Below are 17562 nucleotides of genomic sequence, written 5' to 3'. Positions count from 1 at the left end.
GTTTAAAAAAAGTTTCATTTTTAGCATGCTCAGTGGTCTAACACCGCTCGTCAATGTCATTTGAGATAGCAAATCAAATCGATGAAGGCAGGAGTCGCGGGACTCAAGTTTGAAGCTAAACGGAAACCTCGTGGATTATTCCAGCGGCGTGCATCAGCAAGCAGTTCAGGATAAGAGTGTTAGTGTCATGTAAGATGAAAGTATCTAACTAAACGTGCAAAATTTGACCACTGTTTTATGATTAAAATGTTGTACCAACCGAAAGTAATTTCCAAGGGTGTAAACTAGTCACCATTTGGCGAAATTTGCCTTTTGAATTGAAAATATGTAATCACAGTACGTGATTCAGATGTCATTAATAATTGTGATTGTGAAAAGATTAACGGAGTAGTTTTCAGCATGTTCGGCTTAAGATAAAGCGCGAATGTGTGTATATTGTTAAGGAACTGAATGAATGTGGTAATCTGGCAGGTTTTTAAAGCAGCTTTTTAGAAAAATCCCTTGACATTGTCTATGAAAATGATCAATAAAACACAAAGTAGAGCGTTATCACCCTCAGATTAGAACTGTGACTTGAGGCTTCCATTGAGTTTTTAGGTTGTGACAACGACAGACTAGTGTCATATATTTTTAGTGCATATATTATTAGGTAATCATTAACAATCAATTTAATATTTTCTAAATGAATTCTTTGTTTTAAATTAAATCTGAATTTTGTAAAGCATCTCCTTCTTTTATAAGAGACTTTTATTTTGAGGATGTCCTTGTCAGGTCTGTGCTCAAAAAATGATTCACCAGTTAAAGAAATAGTTCACCTAAAAATGGAAAATGTACTTTTACTCACTCATTTACTCACCCTTATGTTGTTCAAAACCCATATACTGTTACTTTTTCTTGGAACATAAAAATAAATATTTTAAGCAGCTCTATTCCATAGAATAACTGTTTACAGTGAGCAGGAGCTGTCAAGCTTCATAAAGGACAAATACTATAAAGCATAATTAAAGGCTCAGTATAAAGACATCATAACAGTAGTCCAAATGACTTGTGCACTATGTTTCAAGCTTTCTGGGGCCATAGAAAAGCTTAGTGTTGTATGGACTACATTTATGGTATTTTAATGATGATTTTTTCCCTCTTTGGACCTTGACAGTAGTGGTCAATATGAACTGTTTTTGTATGTAAAAGAGCATAATTAGGATTCTTGAAGAAAAGATTGTTTTAATGAGGCACAACTTGAGGACAGTAAATCATTTTGTGTAGTTTATTTTTGCTAGCCAGCTTATGTCATTTCATTTTACAGATCAGTGATGAAAAGAAATTCAAATTATATTAGTCTTTTCTTTGATACAACACACAAAATAAAGCAAAGATGACTGAAACTGGCATATTGCTAGCAATGCAGACAAAGTGTTTGTCTTGTACTCTGTGATATCTTTTAAAACCAAAAATTATAAAATTTTGGTTGCATTTAAAAAAAACTTCAACACATTTAAAGCATTTATTCAGAAAATTCAAATTTTATCACCTTTACTATTTTAAAGGACCGAGCACCATTATATTTGTGACCTCAATATCCGTGACCCCCCCACCCCCAAAATGGTTTGGTCCCCCCCCCAATGTTCAAGACATGGTTACGGCCTTGGACATAGGCAGAGAGGATTAGCAACAATGCAAAAACTGTCATTGACTAAAGAACAGTACTGGCTACCACATGGTGAATTATCGGCTGTTTTTTGTTTGTTTTTTCGGGCACGAACATGAACTGAATCTTGAGTTAGTACTTACAGAGAACGAGAGGCCATCTTTCAAAAACCTGAAGGATAGTTCAGTTTTTGTTCTGTATAGGGGTTCAATCCAGTGCAGTATTCCCCCTTTAAATTGTTATTGAAGTTGGAGCTTGGGTGGCCTTCCGTTTTGTGTGTGTGTGTGTGTACTTGGTTTGTGTTTGTTTAGGTTAGGCATGGAAGGCCTCTGGACTATTTTTATTTTGGTTTGGTCATTTCTCATGTTGCTGCTGATTTGTTCAAAACAAACACCTTTCATACCATAGGATGTGCTTACTGTTTCTTTGTCTTGATTCTTGTGATATCACACTAGACAAGTACCTTATGTAGAGAATTTCGTTGACATCATACCATATGGTTTTAATTGGTAGGGGGACAGAAACCACTGGTGGCTTGATTGAGAAATTGAGAAGCTGAACAATGAATAGATCATTAGACAGATTTATATATATATAGTATGTAATGCTGGGTGGAATGGAATTACTTAATTACTTTAATTACTTTTATAACAAAAATTACATTTTTTATTCTTGTATCAGATTACAGTTAGCCTAATGACTTTCAATTAAGTAAATTACTTGGGTTACACATTACTAAAAATTATTGCTTGCTTTATTGATTTATTGCTTGATTGAAAACATTTATTAGTCTCCACAGGGGAAATTTCTGTCACAATAGGAACTTGTAAAGTGCAGGTGTTAGGCCTGTACATAATAAAACATTATCACACATATAATCATTAAAAATTATAAAACAAAGAAAAAAATTACTATAAAAATTATAAACCGGCACCAATTGTTCAGTCAGTATTTATACAAATACTGATACAAATATTTAAATTACACTTTACTGGAGCAAATAAAATGGGCTGATGGTATTAGGCAGAAAGGATTGAAAAACAGAAAGGACACTCGCTAAGTAATCAGTAATTAGATTACAGTTTTTGAGTAGTAATTAGTCATTTGTAGTGAATTACTTTTTTGAGTAACTTACCCAACACTCAAAGTATGTATGTAGCAATAATTATGACTTGAAGCTAAACAGTGAGTGAGTCTTTCCAATGTGGAGCATCAAAGGCTGATGACATGGATATTTGCTCAGTTGCCGGATGAGGCATCAGGTGATGGCAAGCATGTAAGGGGTGTTTTCATGTATGTGATGAATGAGATAGTGTGGGTTGTGGCTTGTGTAAGCTATTCTTTGTGCAGGAGGAGCATGCAGCTGTCTCACACTCTATGTTCTAAGCATGAGTGCCATAGATACAACCAAGCTTCCCCTCTCCCACCTTGGTGAGAACACCAGCTTGGTTAGGGGGCCGTGTAATAGCAGCAGAGAGGTAAGTCTCATTTTCAGCATTTTAGCTTTTTAGTAAAAGACTACTTTAAAAGTAAATGGGAAAATAAGGTCTGTGGTAAACATTACTTGACGATATTTGGACATTTTGTTCTACAACATAAATCACACACAGTCATACTTCAAATGTGAATTTTGAAGCCTAATTGAATTACATACTTTTATAAAAACACGGCAGCTTAGACTTCCGGGTTCGCCTACAAATTGATGTCACATCATCAGCTCTGTAACTATGTTTTACTAATGCTAGACAACCAGCTAGTCTTTATTTTGAAGAGTATATCTAATTTTTCTTTGTAATTAAAAAAAAAAAAAAACTATTTTAGCTAAACATTTTGCTTGAAAAGTGGGCTAGTGCTATATATATATATATACACACTGATGAGCCAAAACATTATGAGCACTCACAGGTGAAGCGAATAAAATTGATCATCTCCTAACAAGGCAACATGTAAAGGTCTGGGTAGATTAGATAGCAAGCGAACAAGTAGTACTCACAGTCAACGTGTTGAATGCAGGAGAAATGGGCAGGAGTAAAGACCTGAGCGACTTTGACAAGGGCTAAATTGTTATGGCCAGATGACTAGGTCAGAGCATCTTTGAAAATGCCAAGCTTGTGGGGTGCTCCCAGTCAGCAGTGCTCAGTATTTCAGGTCCGAGGAAGGACAAACTACAAACTGGGGACAGGGTGTTGGGCGCCCAAGGCTCATTGATGCTCAAGGGCAACAAAGGCTTTCCTGTCTGGTCCAAACCGACAGAAGGTCTACTTTGGCACAAGTCACTGAAAATTTTAATGATGGTTATGGGAGGAATGTGTCACAACACAGTGCATCGCACCATGCTGCATTTGGGGCATGCGTAAACGCAGACAGGTCAGAGTGCCCATGATGACCCCTGTCCACTGTCGAAAGCACCTACAATGGGCACGTGAGTGTCGGAACTGGACCTTGGAGCAGTGGAAGAAGGTCAGCTGGTCTGATGAGTCCTGTTTTCTTTAACATCACGTGATTGGCCATGTACATGTGCACCGTTTACCTGGGGAAGTGATGGCACAAGGATGCTCTGTGGGAAGACGACAAGCCGGTGGAGGGAGTGTGATGCTCAGGGCAATGTTCTGCTGGGAAACCCTGGGTCCAGCCATTCACGTGGGTGTCAATTTGACACTTGCTACCTACATAAACATCGTTGTAGACCAGGTAAACTCCTTCATGGCAATGGTATTCCCTGATGGCAGTGGCCTCTTTCAGCAGGATAATGCGCCCTGCCATACTGCACACATTGTTTGGGAATGGTTTGAGGAACATGATGAAGAGTTCAAGGTGTTGCCCTGGCCTCCAAATTCCCCAGAGCTCAACCCAATTGAGCATCTGTGGGATGTGTTGGACCAACAAGTCCAATCCAGGGTGGCTCCACCTCGTAACCTACAGAACTTGAAGGATCTGCTGCTAATGTCTTGGTGCCAGATACCACAGGACAACTTTATGGGTCTTGTAGAGTCCATGCCTTGGCGGGTCAGCGCTGTTTTGGTGGCACACGGAGGACTCGCAGCATATTAGGCAATTGTCATAATATTTTGGCTCATCGGTGTGTGTGTGTGTGTGGGTGTGTGTATATAAATATACACATACTGTACACTGGCGGACAAAAGTTTGGAATAATGTAAACATTTTGCTCTTGTGGAAAGAAATTGGCACTTTTATTCACCAAAGTGGCATTCAGCTGATCACAGTGTATAGTCAGGACATTAATAACGTGAAAAATTACTGTTAAAAAAAAAAATAAATAAAAAAAAATTCAGAACTTCTTAATCTACTTCAAAGAATTCTCATCAAAAAATCCTCCATGTGCAGCAATAACAGCTTTGCAGATCCTTGGCATTTTAGCTGTCAGTTTGTCCAGATACTCAGGTAACATTTCACCCCACGCTTCCTGTAGCACTTGCCATAGATGTGGCTGTCTTGTCGGGCACTTCTCACGCACCTTACAGTCTAGCTGATCCCACAAAAGCTCAATGGGTTTAAGATCCATAACACTCTTTTCCAATTATCTGTTGTCCATTGTCTGTGTTTCTTTGCCCACTCTAACCTTTTCTCTTTATTTTCTTTGCAATTGTTCCCATAAGGCCTGCACCCCTGAGTCTTCTCTTTACTGTTGTACATGAAGCTGGTGTTGAGCGGGTAGAATTCAATGAAGCTTTCAGCTGAGGACATGTGAGGCATCTATTTCTCAAACTAGAGACTCTGATGTACTTATCCTCTTGTTAGTTGTACATCTGGCCTTCCACATCTCTTTCTGTCCTTGTTAGGGCCAGTTTCCTTTGTCTTTGAAGACTGTAGTGTACACCTTTGTATGAAACCTTCAGTTTTTGGGCAATTTCAAGCACTGTATAGCCAGTGTGTGTGTGTGTGTGTGTGTGTATATATATATATATATATATATATATATATATATATATATATATATATATATATATATATATATATATATATATATATATATGTATATATGTATGAGCAAATCCAGATATTTCAGTATAGTAAACTCTGGATTAACTATTTATAGGTATGTGTTTGAGTAAAATCAAAATTTTTGTTTTATTCTATAAAGTCCTGACAACATTTCTCCCAAATTCCAAATAAAAATATTGTAATTTAGAGCATTTATTTGCAGAAAATGACAACTGGTCAAAATAAAGATGCAGTGTTTTCAGACCTCGATTAATGCAAAGAAAACAAGTTCATATTCATTTTTAAACAATACAATACTAATGTTTTAACTTAGGAAGAGTTCAGAAATCAATATTTAGTGGAATATCCCAGATTTTCAATCACCGCTTTCATGCATCCTGGCATGCTCTTTACCATCTTTCACATTGCTGTTTGGTGACTTTATGCCACTCCTGGCACAAAAATTCACGCAGTTCGGATTTGTTTGATGGCTTGTGGCCATCCATCTTCCTCTTGATCACATTCCAGAGTTGTTCAATGGGGTTCAAGTCTGGAGATTGGGCTGGCCATGACAGGGTCTTGATCCGGTAGTCCTCCATCCACACCTTGATTGACCTGGCTGTGTGGTATGAGCATTGTCCTGCTGGAAACACCAATCCTCAGTGTTGAGCAGAAGGAAGCAAGAAGGAAGCAAGTTTTCTTCCAGGATAACCTTGTTCGTGGCTTGATTCATGTGTCCTTCACAAAGACGAATCTGCCCGATTCAGCCTTGCTGAAGCAACCCCAGATCATCACCAATCCTCCACCTGGTCGTCTAATGGTTAGACAGAGACCTGGTGAGACCTTCAAGACACAATGTCTCGCACTCACTGTGAAATTTGGTGGAGGATTAGTGATGATCTGGGGGTGCTTCAGCAAGGCTGGAATCGGCAGATTCATGAATCAAGCCACGTACAAGGTTATCCTGGAAGAACTTGCTGCTCTGACAATCTCCAGACCTGAACCCCATTGAAAACCTCTGGAATGTGATCAAGAGGAAGATGGATGGCTATAAGCCATCAAACAAAGCCGAGCTGCTTGAATTTTTGCGCCAGGAGTAGCATAAAGTCACCCAACAGTAATGTGAAAGACTGGTAAAGAGCATGCCAATACGCATGAAAGCTGTGATTGAAAATCAGGGTTTTTCCACCAAATATTGATTTCTGAACTCTTCCTAAGTTAAAACATTAGTATTGTGTTGTTTAAACTTGTTTTCTTTGCATTATTCGAGGTCTGAAAACACTGCATCTTTTTTATCATATTGACCAGTTGTCATTTTCTATAAATAAATGCTCTAAATGACAATATTTTTATTTGGAATTTGGGAGAAAAGTTGTCAGTACTTTATAGAATAAAACAAAAATTTTCATTTTACTCAAACACATACCAATAAATAGTAAATCCAGAGAAACTAATAATTTTGCAGTGGTCTCTTTAATTTTTATTATGTGTGTGTATATATGTTTCAGTAAATTCCAGTTGATAGATATTTTGTTATAAAATACTGTGATATATACATATATATATATATATATATATATATATTTATGTGTGACTGTCTTGTCCAAATACTTTTGGGGTCTGCTGCAAATTGACTTTATCCAAAGAAGTTATTGGACAGTTCTAGTCTTTGTAACCCATGTTAGAGAAACTGAATTGAGTGTGCTGCTGAAGTGGTCTGGACAGAAGTGGTGCTCAACATCTAATCAGATTATTGGATGAAACTGCATGTGCTTTGCAGTGCTCTCTGTAATCATGTTAAAAGCTATTCTTGTGATTTTCCACTGCTAGTTGACCCTGCCAACCTTGTTAGTCATCATAATATCTCATAATATTTCCATGCAGTACTGAGCACTCTGGATACATTCTGTGGTTGAGATATTATACAGGTGAAGTTTACATATACCTTTGCCAAATACATTTAAACTCAGTTTTTCACAATTCCTGACATTTAATCATAGAAAACGTTCCCTGTCTTAGGTCAGTTAGGATTACTACTTTATTTTAAGAATGTGAAATGTCAGAATAATAGTAGAGAGAATTATTTCTTTCAGCTTTTATTTATTTTATTACATTCCCAGTGGGTCATAAGTTTACATACACTTTGTTAGTATTTGGTAGCATTGCCTTTAAATAGTTTAACTTGGGTCAAACATTTTGGGTAGCCTTCCACAAGCTTCTCACAATAAGTTGCTGGAATTTTGGCCCATTCCTCCAGACAGAACTGGTGTAACTGAGTCAGGTTTGTAAGCCTCCTTGCTCACACATGCTTTTTCAGTTTTGTCCACAGATTTTCTATCGGAATGAGGTCAGAGCTTTGTGATGGCCACTCCAATACCTTGACTTTGTTGTCCTTAAGCCCTTTTGCTTGGGGTCATTGTCCATTTGGAAGACCCATTTGCGACCAAGCTTTAACTTCCTGGCTGATGTCTTTAGATGTTGCTTCAATATATCCACATCATTTTCCTTCCTCGTGATGCCATCTATTTTGTAAAGTGCACAAGTCCCTCTTGCAGCAAAGCACCCCCACAACATGATGCTGCCACCCCATGCTTCATGGTTGGGATGTATTCTTTAGCTTGCAAGCCTCACCTTTTTTCCTCCAAACATAACGATGGTCGTTATGGCCAAACAATTTATTTTTTGTCTCATCAGACCAGAGGACATTTCTCCAAAAAGTAAGATCTTTGTCCCCATGTGCACTTGCAAACTGTAGTCTGGCTATTTCATGGTGGTTTTGGAGCAATGGCTTCTTCCTTGCTGAGCAACCTTTCAGGTTATGTCGATATAGGACTTGTTTTACTGTGGATATAGATACTTGTCTACCTGTTTCCTCCAGCATCTTCACAAGGTCCTTTGCTGTTGTTCTGGGATTGATTTGCACTTTTCGCACCAAACTACATTCATCTCTAGGAGACAGAATGCGTCTCCTTCCTGAGCAGTATGACGGCTGCGTGGTCCCATGGTGTTTATACTTGCGTACTATTGTTTGTACAGATGAACATGGTACCTTCAGGCATTTGGAAATTGCTCCCAAGGATGAACCAGACTTGAGGAGGTCTACAATTTTTTTATGAGGTCTTGGCTGATTTATTTTGATTTTCCCATGATGTCAAGCAAAGAGGCACTGAGTTTGAAGATAGGCCTTAAAATACATCCACAGGTACACCCCCAATTCAGTACACCTCCTATCAGAAGCTAATTGCCTAAAGGCTTGACATTATTTTCTGGAATTTTCCAAGCTGCTTATAGGCACAGTTAACTTAGTGTATGTAAACATCTGACCCACTGGAATTGTGATTATAGTCAATTAAAAGTGAAAATCTGTCTGTAAACATTTGTTGGAAAAATTAGTCATGTCATGCACAAAGTAGATGTTCTAAACATCTTGCCAAAACTATAGTTTGCTAATATTAAATCTGTTAAAAACTTCTGACTTCAACTGTATGTCCTTACCTCCAGCTGATGTTTACTTTCTCATCCAAGTTGATCTCACATCACATGGTCCAAAACATTTCATGCATGCTCTCTAATGTGTGTGAGCAGTGATATTGCAGTTTTTGGAACAAAATAATTGGACACCCTTTGCTGTGTAAATCAGTGAGAGACAGAAGAGGAGCTGTTCACTGTGCATGAGCAGTATTGTGTAATGTAAGACCAGACAGGAAATTTATGCAATAATGGCAATGTTTGACTACTTGCTACGGAAAATGCAATTACACTTCAATAAAACTAGGTAAAATTTACTAAAAATCTAAGATTAAATCTTTTAGTCCAATATTTTAATCCAAAATTTTTGGACAATAAACACCTTTCTCAAAAAAAAAAAAAAATGTTAAAAAAAAAAAAAAAAAAAAATTGCAGTCAAAAAATGACAAAAAAAAAAAAAAAACATTATGTAATATACAACAACAATCAGTTAAACACAATACAGCATTATACAATAAATAAGAAAATAAATATATGAAAAATATACATATATGTGAAAGCTTTATCTTAAAAACATCATACCATAATTATTTACAGCAGTTGAAAGTAGCCTTTTTCTTTGTAAATACGTATTTTGCTACAAAAAAACCTAAAACGGTGAGCTCTGCACACTTTGCTAGTTTTTAGTTCTTTTTATGTCATAAACCAGTGAGATTCGATACACTCTGTTCCATAACTGTTCTATGAAGACAATATGTCAAAGAATTCAAAATCCTCGGGCTCTGGAGACATTAAAAGACACTTACGTGCTCAAGCTGATACCCCTGACAAGGCCGCAGACCATGGACTCAATTTGGACGGTGCGGCTGGAGAGATTCAGCTGTTGAGTATGTCGGTGATGCTGACGAAGGTCGCTGCGGACTTGGAGGATCTTGCTGTAATACTTCGATCAATCACTGCCAGGGAGTCGAAATTCTCTGAGTTGGTTATAAGAATGTTGGACATTGAGAAACGGATTGATTATCTGGAGTCATCGGAGAGGGAATTAGCTGTTAATCCACTAGCAACCAAGATAGATTTGGAACGCGTTTGGGAAAAGTTGGAAGACATTGAGAATCGTAAATGGCGAAACAACGTCCGAATTGTTGGAATTCCTGAGCGAGCAGAGGGTCAGAATATGGTGTAATTTCTGAACAAGCTCTTTCCGAGTCTGCTCGACATAACAAGCCATAAGCTGGAAATCGAGCGAGCTCACAGAGTTCCGGCTCGGAGACCTGTGGAAGGAGACAAGCCCTGATCAATTCTGGCCAAATTTCTGAGATCATCCAATAAAGATTTCATGTTACACGAGGCAAGGAGCAAAGGAAGGCTTTCTTGGAAACACAACAGCATTTTCTTGTTCCCAGACTTTGCCACTTCGATGAGAGGAATGTGATCGATTCAAGGAATGCAAGAAACTCTTGCATCAATTGAAGGTCGCTTTTGAACTGATGTTCCCGGCCAAATTGAGAATAGATGCTAAGGATGGCCACAAAATATTTACATGTCCCCAACAAGCATTGTCCTTCATAAAGTGAATGGAATGAGTAAGTCATGGTGTGATTCTCACGCTGCAGCAAGTGAGCCTGACTCACTGAACATTCACTTGTCTGTCCGAGGAAGCTGGGCACCTTTATGTTTCTTTTTGTGCTGGTTCCGCCTAGCGGCTGGAGTTGGTTTTGTGTAGTAACACTTGAATCTACACATTCTTTGTGTTTATTCTGCCTATTGGCTGGAGTTTGTTTTATAGATTTTCTTCTGTTATGTAATTCTGTCTCACAAAATCTGTATAGAAACACCGGACTTGAGCAATATGACGGCAAAGTTGTCGACTCTCGTAGGCATACATGGACTGTTTGCATTTAGAGGGATGGACGCCGGTTGGCGCTGTCGTGCGGTGGGTTAATACGCATGTTTTTCTTTTTTCTGTTTGTTTGGTTCTGGGGGAAGTTCGGGGTTTCATTATTGCATTAATGTTGGAATGTGGTCTTTATAATTTTGTTTTTGACACACAATCTATTTTTTCTAATATTTCAAAATATCGAATGTTAATGAGTGGATTGTCTCTCTCCACATGGAATGTGAATGGGATGGGGCACCCAAGAAGGAAGGTTATTTCTTTTCTTAAATGTAAGAAATATGATATCGTGTTTCTTCAAGAAACACATCTTTCCCTGCAGGAAGCTGGAAAATTTGGAAAGATATGGGGTGGGCATGTTTTCTTTAGTGCTTGGTCAAGTAAGAGCAGGGGAGTCATTACACTGATAAGTAAACATCTACATTTGAAATGTCTCAAACAGATTAAAGATAAATTAGGAAGAGTCATTATTGTTTTAGCAGAAATTCAGGGGCAAATGTTGATTTTGGCTCATTTACGCACATAACGCTGATGATCAGGGCTTTTTTATAGACCTTGAAGGGATGATGCAAGCTGCTAGCACCCCTCCTGATATAATATTGGGAGGAGACTTTAATCTATTGATGGATTCAGTCCTTGCTCATAGTGAAGCAAAAGTGTGTAAGTCCCCTAGAGCAACACTGACTATTCTAAGGATATGTAAATATCTTGGTCTTGCAGATATTTGGAGACTTTTGAACCCATCTGGTAGGGACTATACATTCTTTTCATCAGTCCATTAGATTTATTCTAGAATAGATTTTTTTTTAATATATATATATATATATATATATATATATATATATATATATATATATATATATATATATCTATATATACTATATATATCTAAGTCCCTCATTTCATCTGTTGTTGATTGCTCAATTGGAAACATCTTAATCTCAGATCACAGCCTGGTGTGTTTAGAGGTGTTGCCACATATAGAGAAAAATAAATCATATAGTTGGCACTTTAATGTATCCCTTTTGCAAAATCCTGATTTCCAACAAATGTTAAAGGCTGAAATCAATATTTATATGGAGACCAGCTGGCCCTTAGTATCCTCTGTAGGCGTGGCTTGGGAGGCACTTAAAGTGGTTCTTAGGGGTCGGATCATACAGTATGCCTCATTCATCAAAAAGACCAAAGCACGAGAACTCGTGGAGTTGGAAGGGAATATTAAAAGTGCCGAGGCAGAGCTGAAGCGCCGAATGTCGTCTGATGGCTTCAGAGAATTGACCCGATTGAAATACAGATATAATACTATTTTGTCACGAAATGTGGAGTTTTGGCTATTCAGGGCAAGACAGTCATACTTTGAGTTGGGAGACAAAGCAGGGAAGCTTTTGGCTAGATATATAAAGCGGCGAGGGTCTTTTTCTACCATTCCATCAGTGAAATCTGCTGGTGGTGACATTTTTACCTCGGCCATTGATATTAATAATGCTTTTAAAGAATTCTATCTTGATCTCTATAATTCCACATTTCTGTCTACTGATGAAGATATTAGAAACTTTGTGGAACCTTTAGAACTCCCTAAATTGACAAATGATACAAACAAATTGATTAATTTCAGATTATTTTACTCTGGATAGGGGCACCCGGCAGGGTTGCCCTCTTTCCCCATTATTGTTCTGTCTTGCCCTGTAACCATTAGCAGCCACGATAATGGAGGATGATTTTCCATGGGTGATGACGGGAGGTATGGCACATAAGCTTCTGCTTTATGCAGATGATATTTCATTATTTGTCTCCGACCCTATTAGATCTATGCCTTGCCTCCACAGAATTATTAATTTATTTTCTAAATTCTCAGGATACAGAGTCAATTGGTCTAAATCCGAAGCTTTGTCTCTGACAGCATACTGCCCAGTAATGGCTTTCCAGCCGGGTGCCTTCCAGTGGCCCAAACAGGGCATTAAGGATTTGGGTATTTTATTCGCAGAAAATGTTTCTGATGTAGTTAGTTAATTTTGACCCTTTAATAAAAAAGGTTTTTGAGCGATGTGGGCAGGTGGGCTTCATTATATTTATCGATGATTGAGAAGGTTGTTTTTAATGCTTTTTTTAATGTTTTTAAAATGAACTGTATTCCATGATTCAACCACCTGCTATAGTCTCTCTCTATAGATGTCCCCCTCTCTTACTTCAAGCAATTTGATAGCATAGCCCTCATTTGGAAAGGGAAATGTCCCGGATTACATTTCAGTAAGCTGCATAGGCCGATTGACAAAGGTGGGCTAGGCCTACTCAAGATTTTGTTTTATTATTGCGCATTTGGTCTCAGACATTTGGCTCATTGGTTACTTCCACCTGAAAGAGCCCCTCCCTGGTTTTGTATTAAACAGGATGTTCTTGCCCCTATTTTGCCATTGCAAAGCCTTCCTATCAAACTAACCTGAGAAGTTAAATTACACCCCGTTATCTCGCATTTGCACTTGGTATTGACAAAAGTGTCCAGAGTGTTTAATTCGGACATTATCTAAATGTTGCCTTGAGCTTATGGCTGAACCCCAAATTATGTATTAATAAGTCCCGTTTCTGCTGGTCAGAGTGGATTGTGAGTGGGGTTACTACACTCGGTGACCTATATGAGAGTAGTGTGTTGAGATCCTTTGAAAACTTGGTTCAACATTTTTGGGATCCCCAGATCTCAGTTTTTTAGTTATTTACAGCTGCACCACTTGCTCTGTACTATTTTTGGGAATAGCATACACCTCCCCTAAAGTGACAGATACTATGGGAGAGGTGATTACTGCTTTTGGAAAAGGTCATGAGGCATCAGTGTATTACTCCCTGCTAATTCAGAGTCTTGGGGACGGAGCTTCAACTTCTCTCAAGAGATTATGGGAGAAAGATTTAAACTTGGAATTGGAGGAGGGAGAGTGGGCTAGGATTCTAAAAAATGTCAAGTCTGCATCTAGAGACGCAAGGGTGCACCTTATGCAATTCAAGATTTTACATAGGTTCTATTGGACCCCTCTAGATTGTATAGGCTTGATCTTAAAGACTCACCAACCTGCTGGTGATGCCAGTCAGAGGATGGAGACATAACCCATGTCTTTTGGGGGTGTGTCAAGATCCAGGAATTTTGGTTGAAGGTTCAGAGTTTGGTGTTTGATGTATTGAGTACTCGGGTATCATTTTGCCCCAGACTCTGTATTTGGGTGATGGGGTGGTCATCGATGTTGAGAATAGACATATAAAGATTTGGGTCTTAACCAGTGTCATGACAGATACTTTTAAGAGGATGGAGGTTGGCTGGAGCACCCTCATTTCAGGAGTGGTGCTCAGAGATGGGAAGGGTGGCGGCCTTTGGTCATTTAGAAGACGGGAAGTTTAACTTGTTTGTGGAGAAATGGGGCAGATATCTGTCATTTATGGATGTGATTATTATTATTTTATTTATTTATTTTTGTGTGTGTCTATATCATGTACGACCACTGGGATGTTGTTGGGGGCTAGGGTGGGATTGGGAGGGGTAATAGTAGGGTTTAATTTAGATTCTATGGATATATGTTTTGTTATTCTATGTTCAATTATGTGCATCAATAAAAATTGTTAATCTGAAAAATAAAATAAAATTGTAGATTAGGAAATTATATATAATACAATACTATAAAAATATGATCAAATATTAATTTTATATAAAATATATAATTATATAGTTATATTTTTTTCACATGACATGTTTAAAAAAAAATAAAAATAAATAAAATTCTAAAGATCCATCTAAGACAATAGCAGAAAGATCATATGTTGATGTCAGTCATAATCTGCCATTAACTAGAAGTAGTCCTAATAAGTTTTTGAATAGTGTTTCATCAAAGGAACATTTGTGTTACTGTATTCTTACCCCATGTAAGGACCATTGGCTCTTGAACACTGCTATGCTCTATTTGACAGGAGTATAGTTGTGTGTAGCTTCAGATAACACAGTTGACAATTGAACTTAATATGTCTGGTCATGATTTGGCAGGAGGCCTGTTGATGTCCAATCTAAGGCTGGCTTTCCATCAAATATCCATTCCACAGTGATATATTTAGGGTATAACCCTGTCACTGCATAGATTAGAGCAAGTACGTTGGCGCCTGATCACATCTTATGGACGAACTGTGAGAGCAGACAAAACAAATCAGCAAACTAAATAAAAAATACTGAGTGTAAAAAGCTGAGTATAATTTGCTTTTATTAAGGGTGAGAATGTAAAAATCAGTTTATCAGCCTGCATATAACTTTTGGATGCATATAAACATGCACAAACACACTTGCATTTTTGGTCAATCATTGTTTTACTGTGTATGTAGAATTTCTTTAGCCGAGGAACGCAATCACGCTTAATGTACAGTTGAAGTCTGAAGTTTACATACACTTAGGTTGAAGTCATTAAAACTAATTTTTTAACCACTCCACAGGTTTAATATTAGCAAACTATAGTTTTGGCAAGTTGTATTGGACATCTACTTGGTGCATGACACAAGTAATTTTTCCAACAATTGTTTACAAATAAATTTTCACTTTTCATTGACTATATCACAATTCCAGTGGGTCAGAAGTTTACATACACTCAGTTAACTATGCCTATAAGCAGATTGGAAAATTCCAGAAAATTATGTCAAGTCTTTAGACAATTAGCTAATTAGCTTCTGATAGCAGGTGTACTGAACTGGAGGTGTACCTGTGGATTTATTTTAAGGCCTACCTTCAAACTCAGTGCCTCTTTGCTTGACATCATGGAAAAATCTAAAGAAATTAGCTAAGACCTCAGAAAAAAAATTGTGGACCTCCACAAGTCTGGTTCATCCTTGGGAGCAATTTCCAAACACCTGAAGGTACCATGTTCATCTGTACAAACAATAGTACGCAAGTATAAACACCATAGGATCACGTAGCCATCATACCGCTCAGGAAGGAGACACATTCTGTCTCCTACAGATGAAAGTAGTTTGGTGCGAAAAGTGCAAATCAATCCCAGAACAACAGCAAAGGACCGTGTGAAGATGCTGGAGGAAACAGGTAGACAATTATCTATATCCACAGTAAAACGAGTCCTGTATCAACATAACATGAAAGGCTGCTCAGCAAGGAAGAAGCCACTGCTCCAAAACCACCATAAAAAAGCCAGACTACAGTTTGCAAGTGCACATGGGGACAAAGATCTTACTTTTTGGAGAAATTTCCTCTGGTCTGATGAAACAAAAATTTAGATGTTTGGCCATAATGACCATCATTATGTTTGGAGGAAAAAGGGTGAGGCTTGCAAGCTGAAGAACACCATCCCAACCGTGACGCATGGGGGTGGCAGCATCATTCTGTGGGGGTGCTTTGCTGTGGGAGGGACTGGTGCACTTCACAAAATAGATGGCATCATGAGGAAGGAAAATTATGTGGATATATTGAAGCAACATCTCAAGACATCAGCCAGCAAGTTAAAGCTCGGTCGCAAATGGGTTTTCCAAATGGACAGTGACCCCAAGCATACCTCCAAAGTTGTGGCAAAATGGCTTAAGTACAACAAAGTCAAGGTACTGGAGTGGCCACCACAAAGCCCTGACCTCAATCCGAAAAAGCATGTGCGAGCAAGGAGGCCTACAAACCTGACTCAGTTACACCAGTTCTGTCTGGAGGAATGGGCCAAAATTCCAGCAACTTTTTTGAGAAGCTTGTGGAAGGCTAACCAAAACCTTTGACCCAAATTAAACAATTTAAAGGCTATGCTACCAAATACTAACAAAGTGTATGTACATTTCTTACCCACTGGGAATGTGATGAAAGAAATAAAATCTGAAATAAATAATTCTCTGTACTATTATTCTGACATTTCACATTCTTAAAGTAGTGATCCTAACTGGCCTAAGAGAGGGAAAGTTTTCTATGATTAAATGTCAGGAATTGTAAAAAACTTGAGTTTAAATGCATTTGGCTAAGGTGTATGTAAACTTCTGACTTCAACTGTATATAATATTATGATTCCAGATCTCAAACTTGTCAAGAATTTCCTTAATGTCCAGATTTTGTGGTACAAATGAGTACCATAGGGGTGTTGTCCATGTCCGTAGACAGACTGTACTCTCCATTGCCTGAAAAATTATACAATACACTTGACGTTCCATTATGGCTTAGCTGACATCCATACAATAACTGTAATTGTGGGCCTAATAATAAAAATAATATCACAATCAGAATGAACAAACCATCCCCTTTTTTTTTTCTTTGTTTTTTTTTTTTTTAAAGAAAATATAGTATTATACACTACAATAGTGGACTCACTGCTGGGCCACTGTAATTGTGATTTGTAGCCTCTTGGATTATTCATTCAAAATTACTATATTGACACCAGGGGCCAGATTCAGAAAAATGTTCTTAATTGATTTCTTAAGTTCTTAGAATAAATTATAAGTTTGTAAGAACGTTCCTGCACGTGCAATTCTTGAAAAATTCTTAAGAAGTTCTCAAATATTTTCTTAAGAACATCTTAATTTTTTTCTTAAGAATAAAAAGGTAGGCTTTGACATTGTCTGATAGCCTGCTCATAGGCTTGCCTTGTCACATAACCAAAAACAAACTCAG

The 17562-nt window shown here is 37.9% G+C and overlaps 1 protein-coding gene across 2 annotated transcripts in view; it reads left to right on the top strand.

Annotated features, from left to right (window-relative positions):
* The first annotated feature begins 3005 nt into the window (after positions 1 to 3005).
* The window catches only part of LOC127419685 (solute carrier family 2, facilitated glucose transporter member 1-like), a 55448-nt gene continuing 40891 nt past the window's right edge, over positions 3006 to 17562 (top strand). The window contains exons 1-2 of one of the 2 annotated variants that reach the window (XM_051661293.1): positions 3006 to 3123; positions 5263 to 5350. Coding sequence is in view for 1 of the 2 variants with exons in the window: in XM_051661291.1 (XP_051517251.1) it covers positions 3034 to 3123 (90 nt within the window). In the remaining variant the exon portion in view is untranslated. The remainder of the gene's footprint in view (positions 3124 to 5262; positions 5351 to 17562) is intronic. The other variant, XM_051661291.1, reaches the window with a different exon arrangement.

The sequence above is a fragment of the Myxocyprinus asiaticus genome, chromosome 29 (assembly GCF_019703515.2).
Source record: "Myxocyprinus asiaticus isolate MX2 ecotype Aquarium Trade chromosome 29, UBuf_Myxa_2, whole genome shotgun sequence".
Classification (NCBI taxonomy): Eukaryota; Metazoa; Chordata; class Actinopteri; order Cypriniformes; family Catostomidae; genus Myxocyprinus; species Myxocyprinus asiaticus.
The sequence above is the reverse complement of the archived record's forward strand: the minus strand, read 5'-3'. Positions and strand labels throughout refer to the sequence as shown.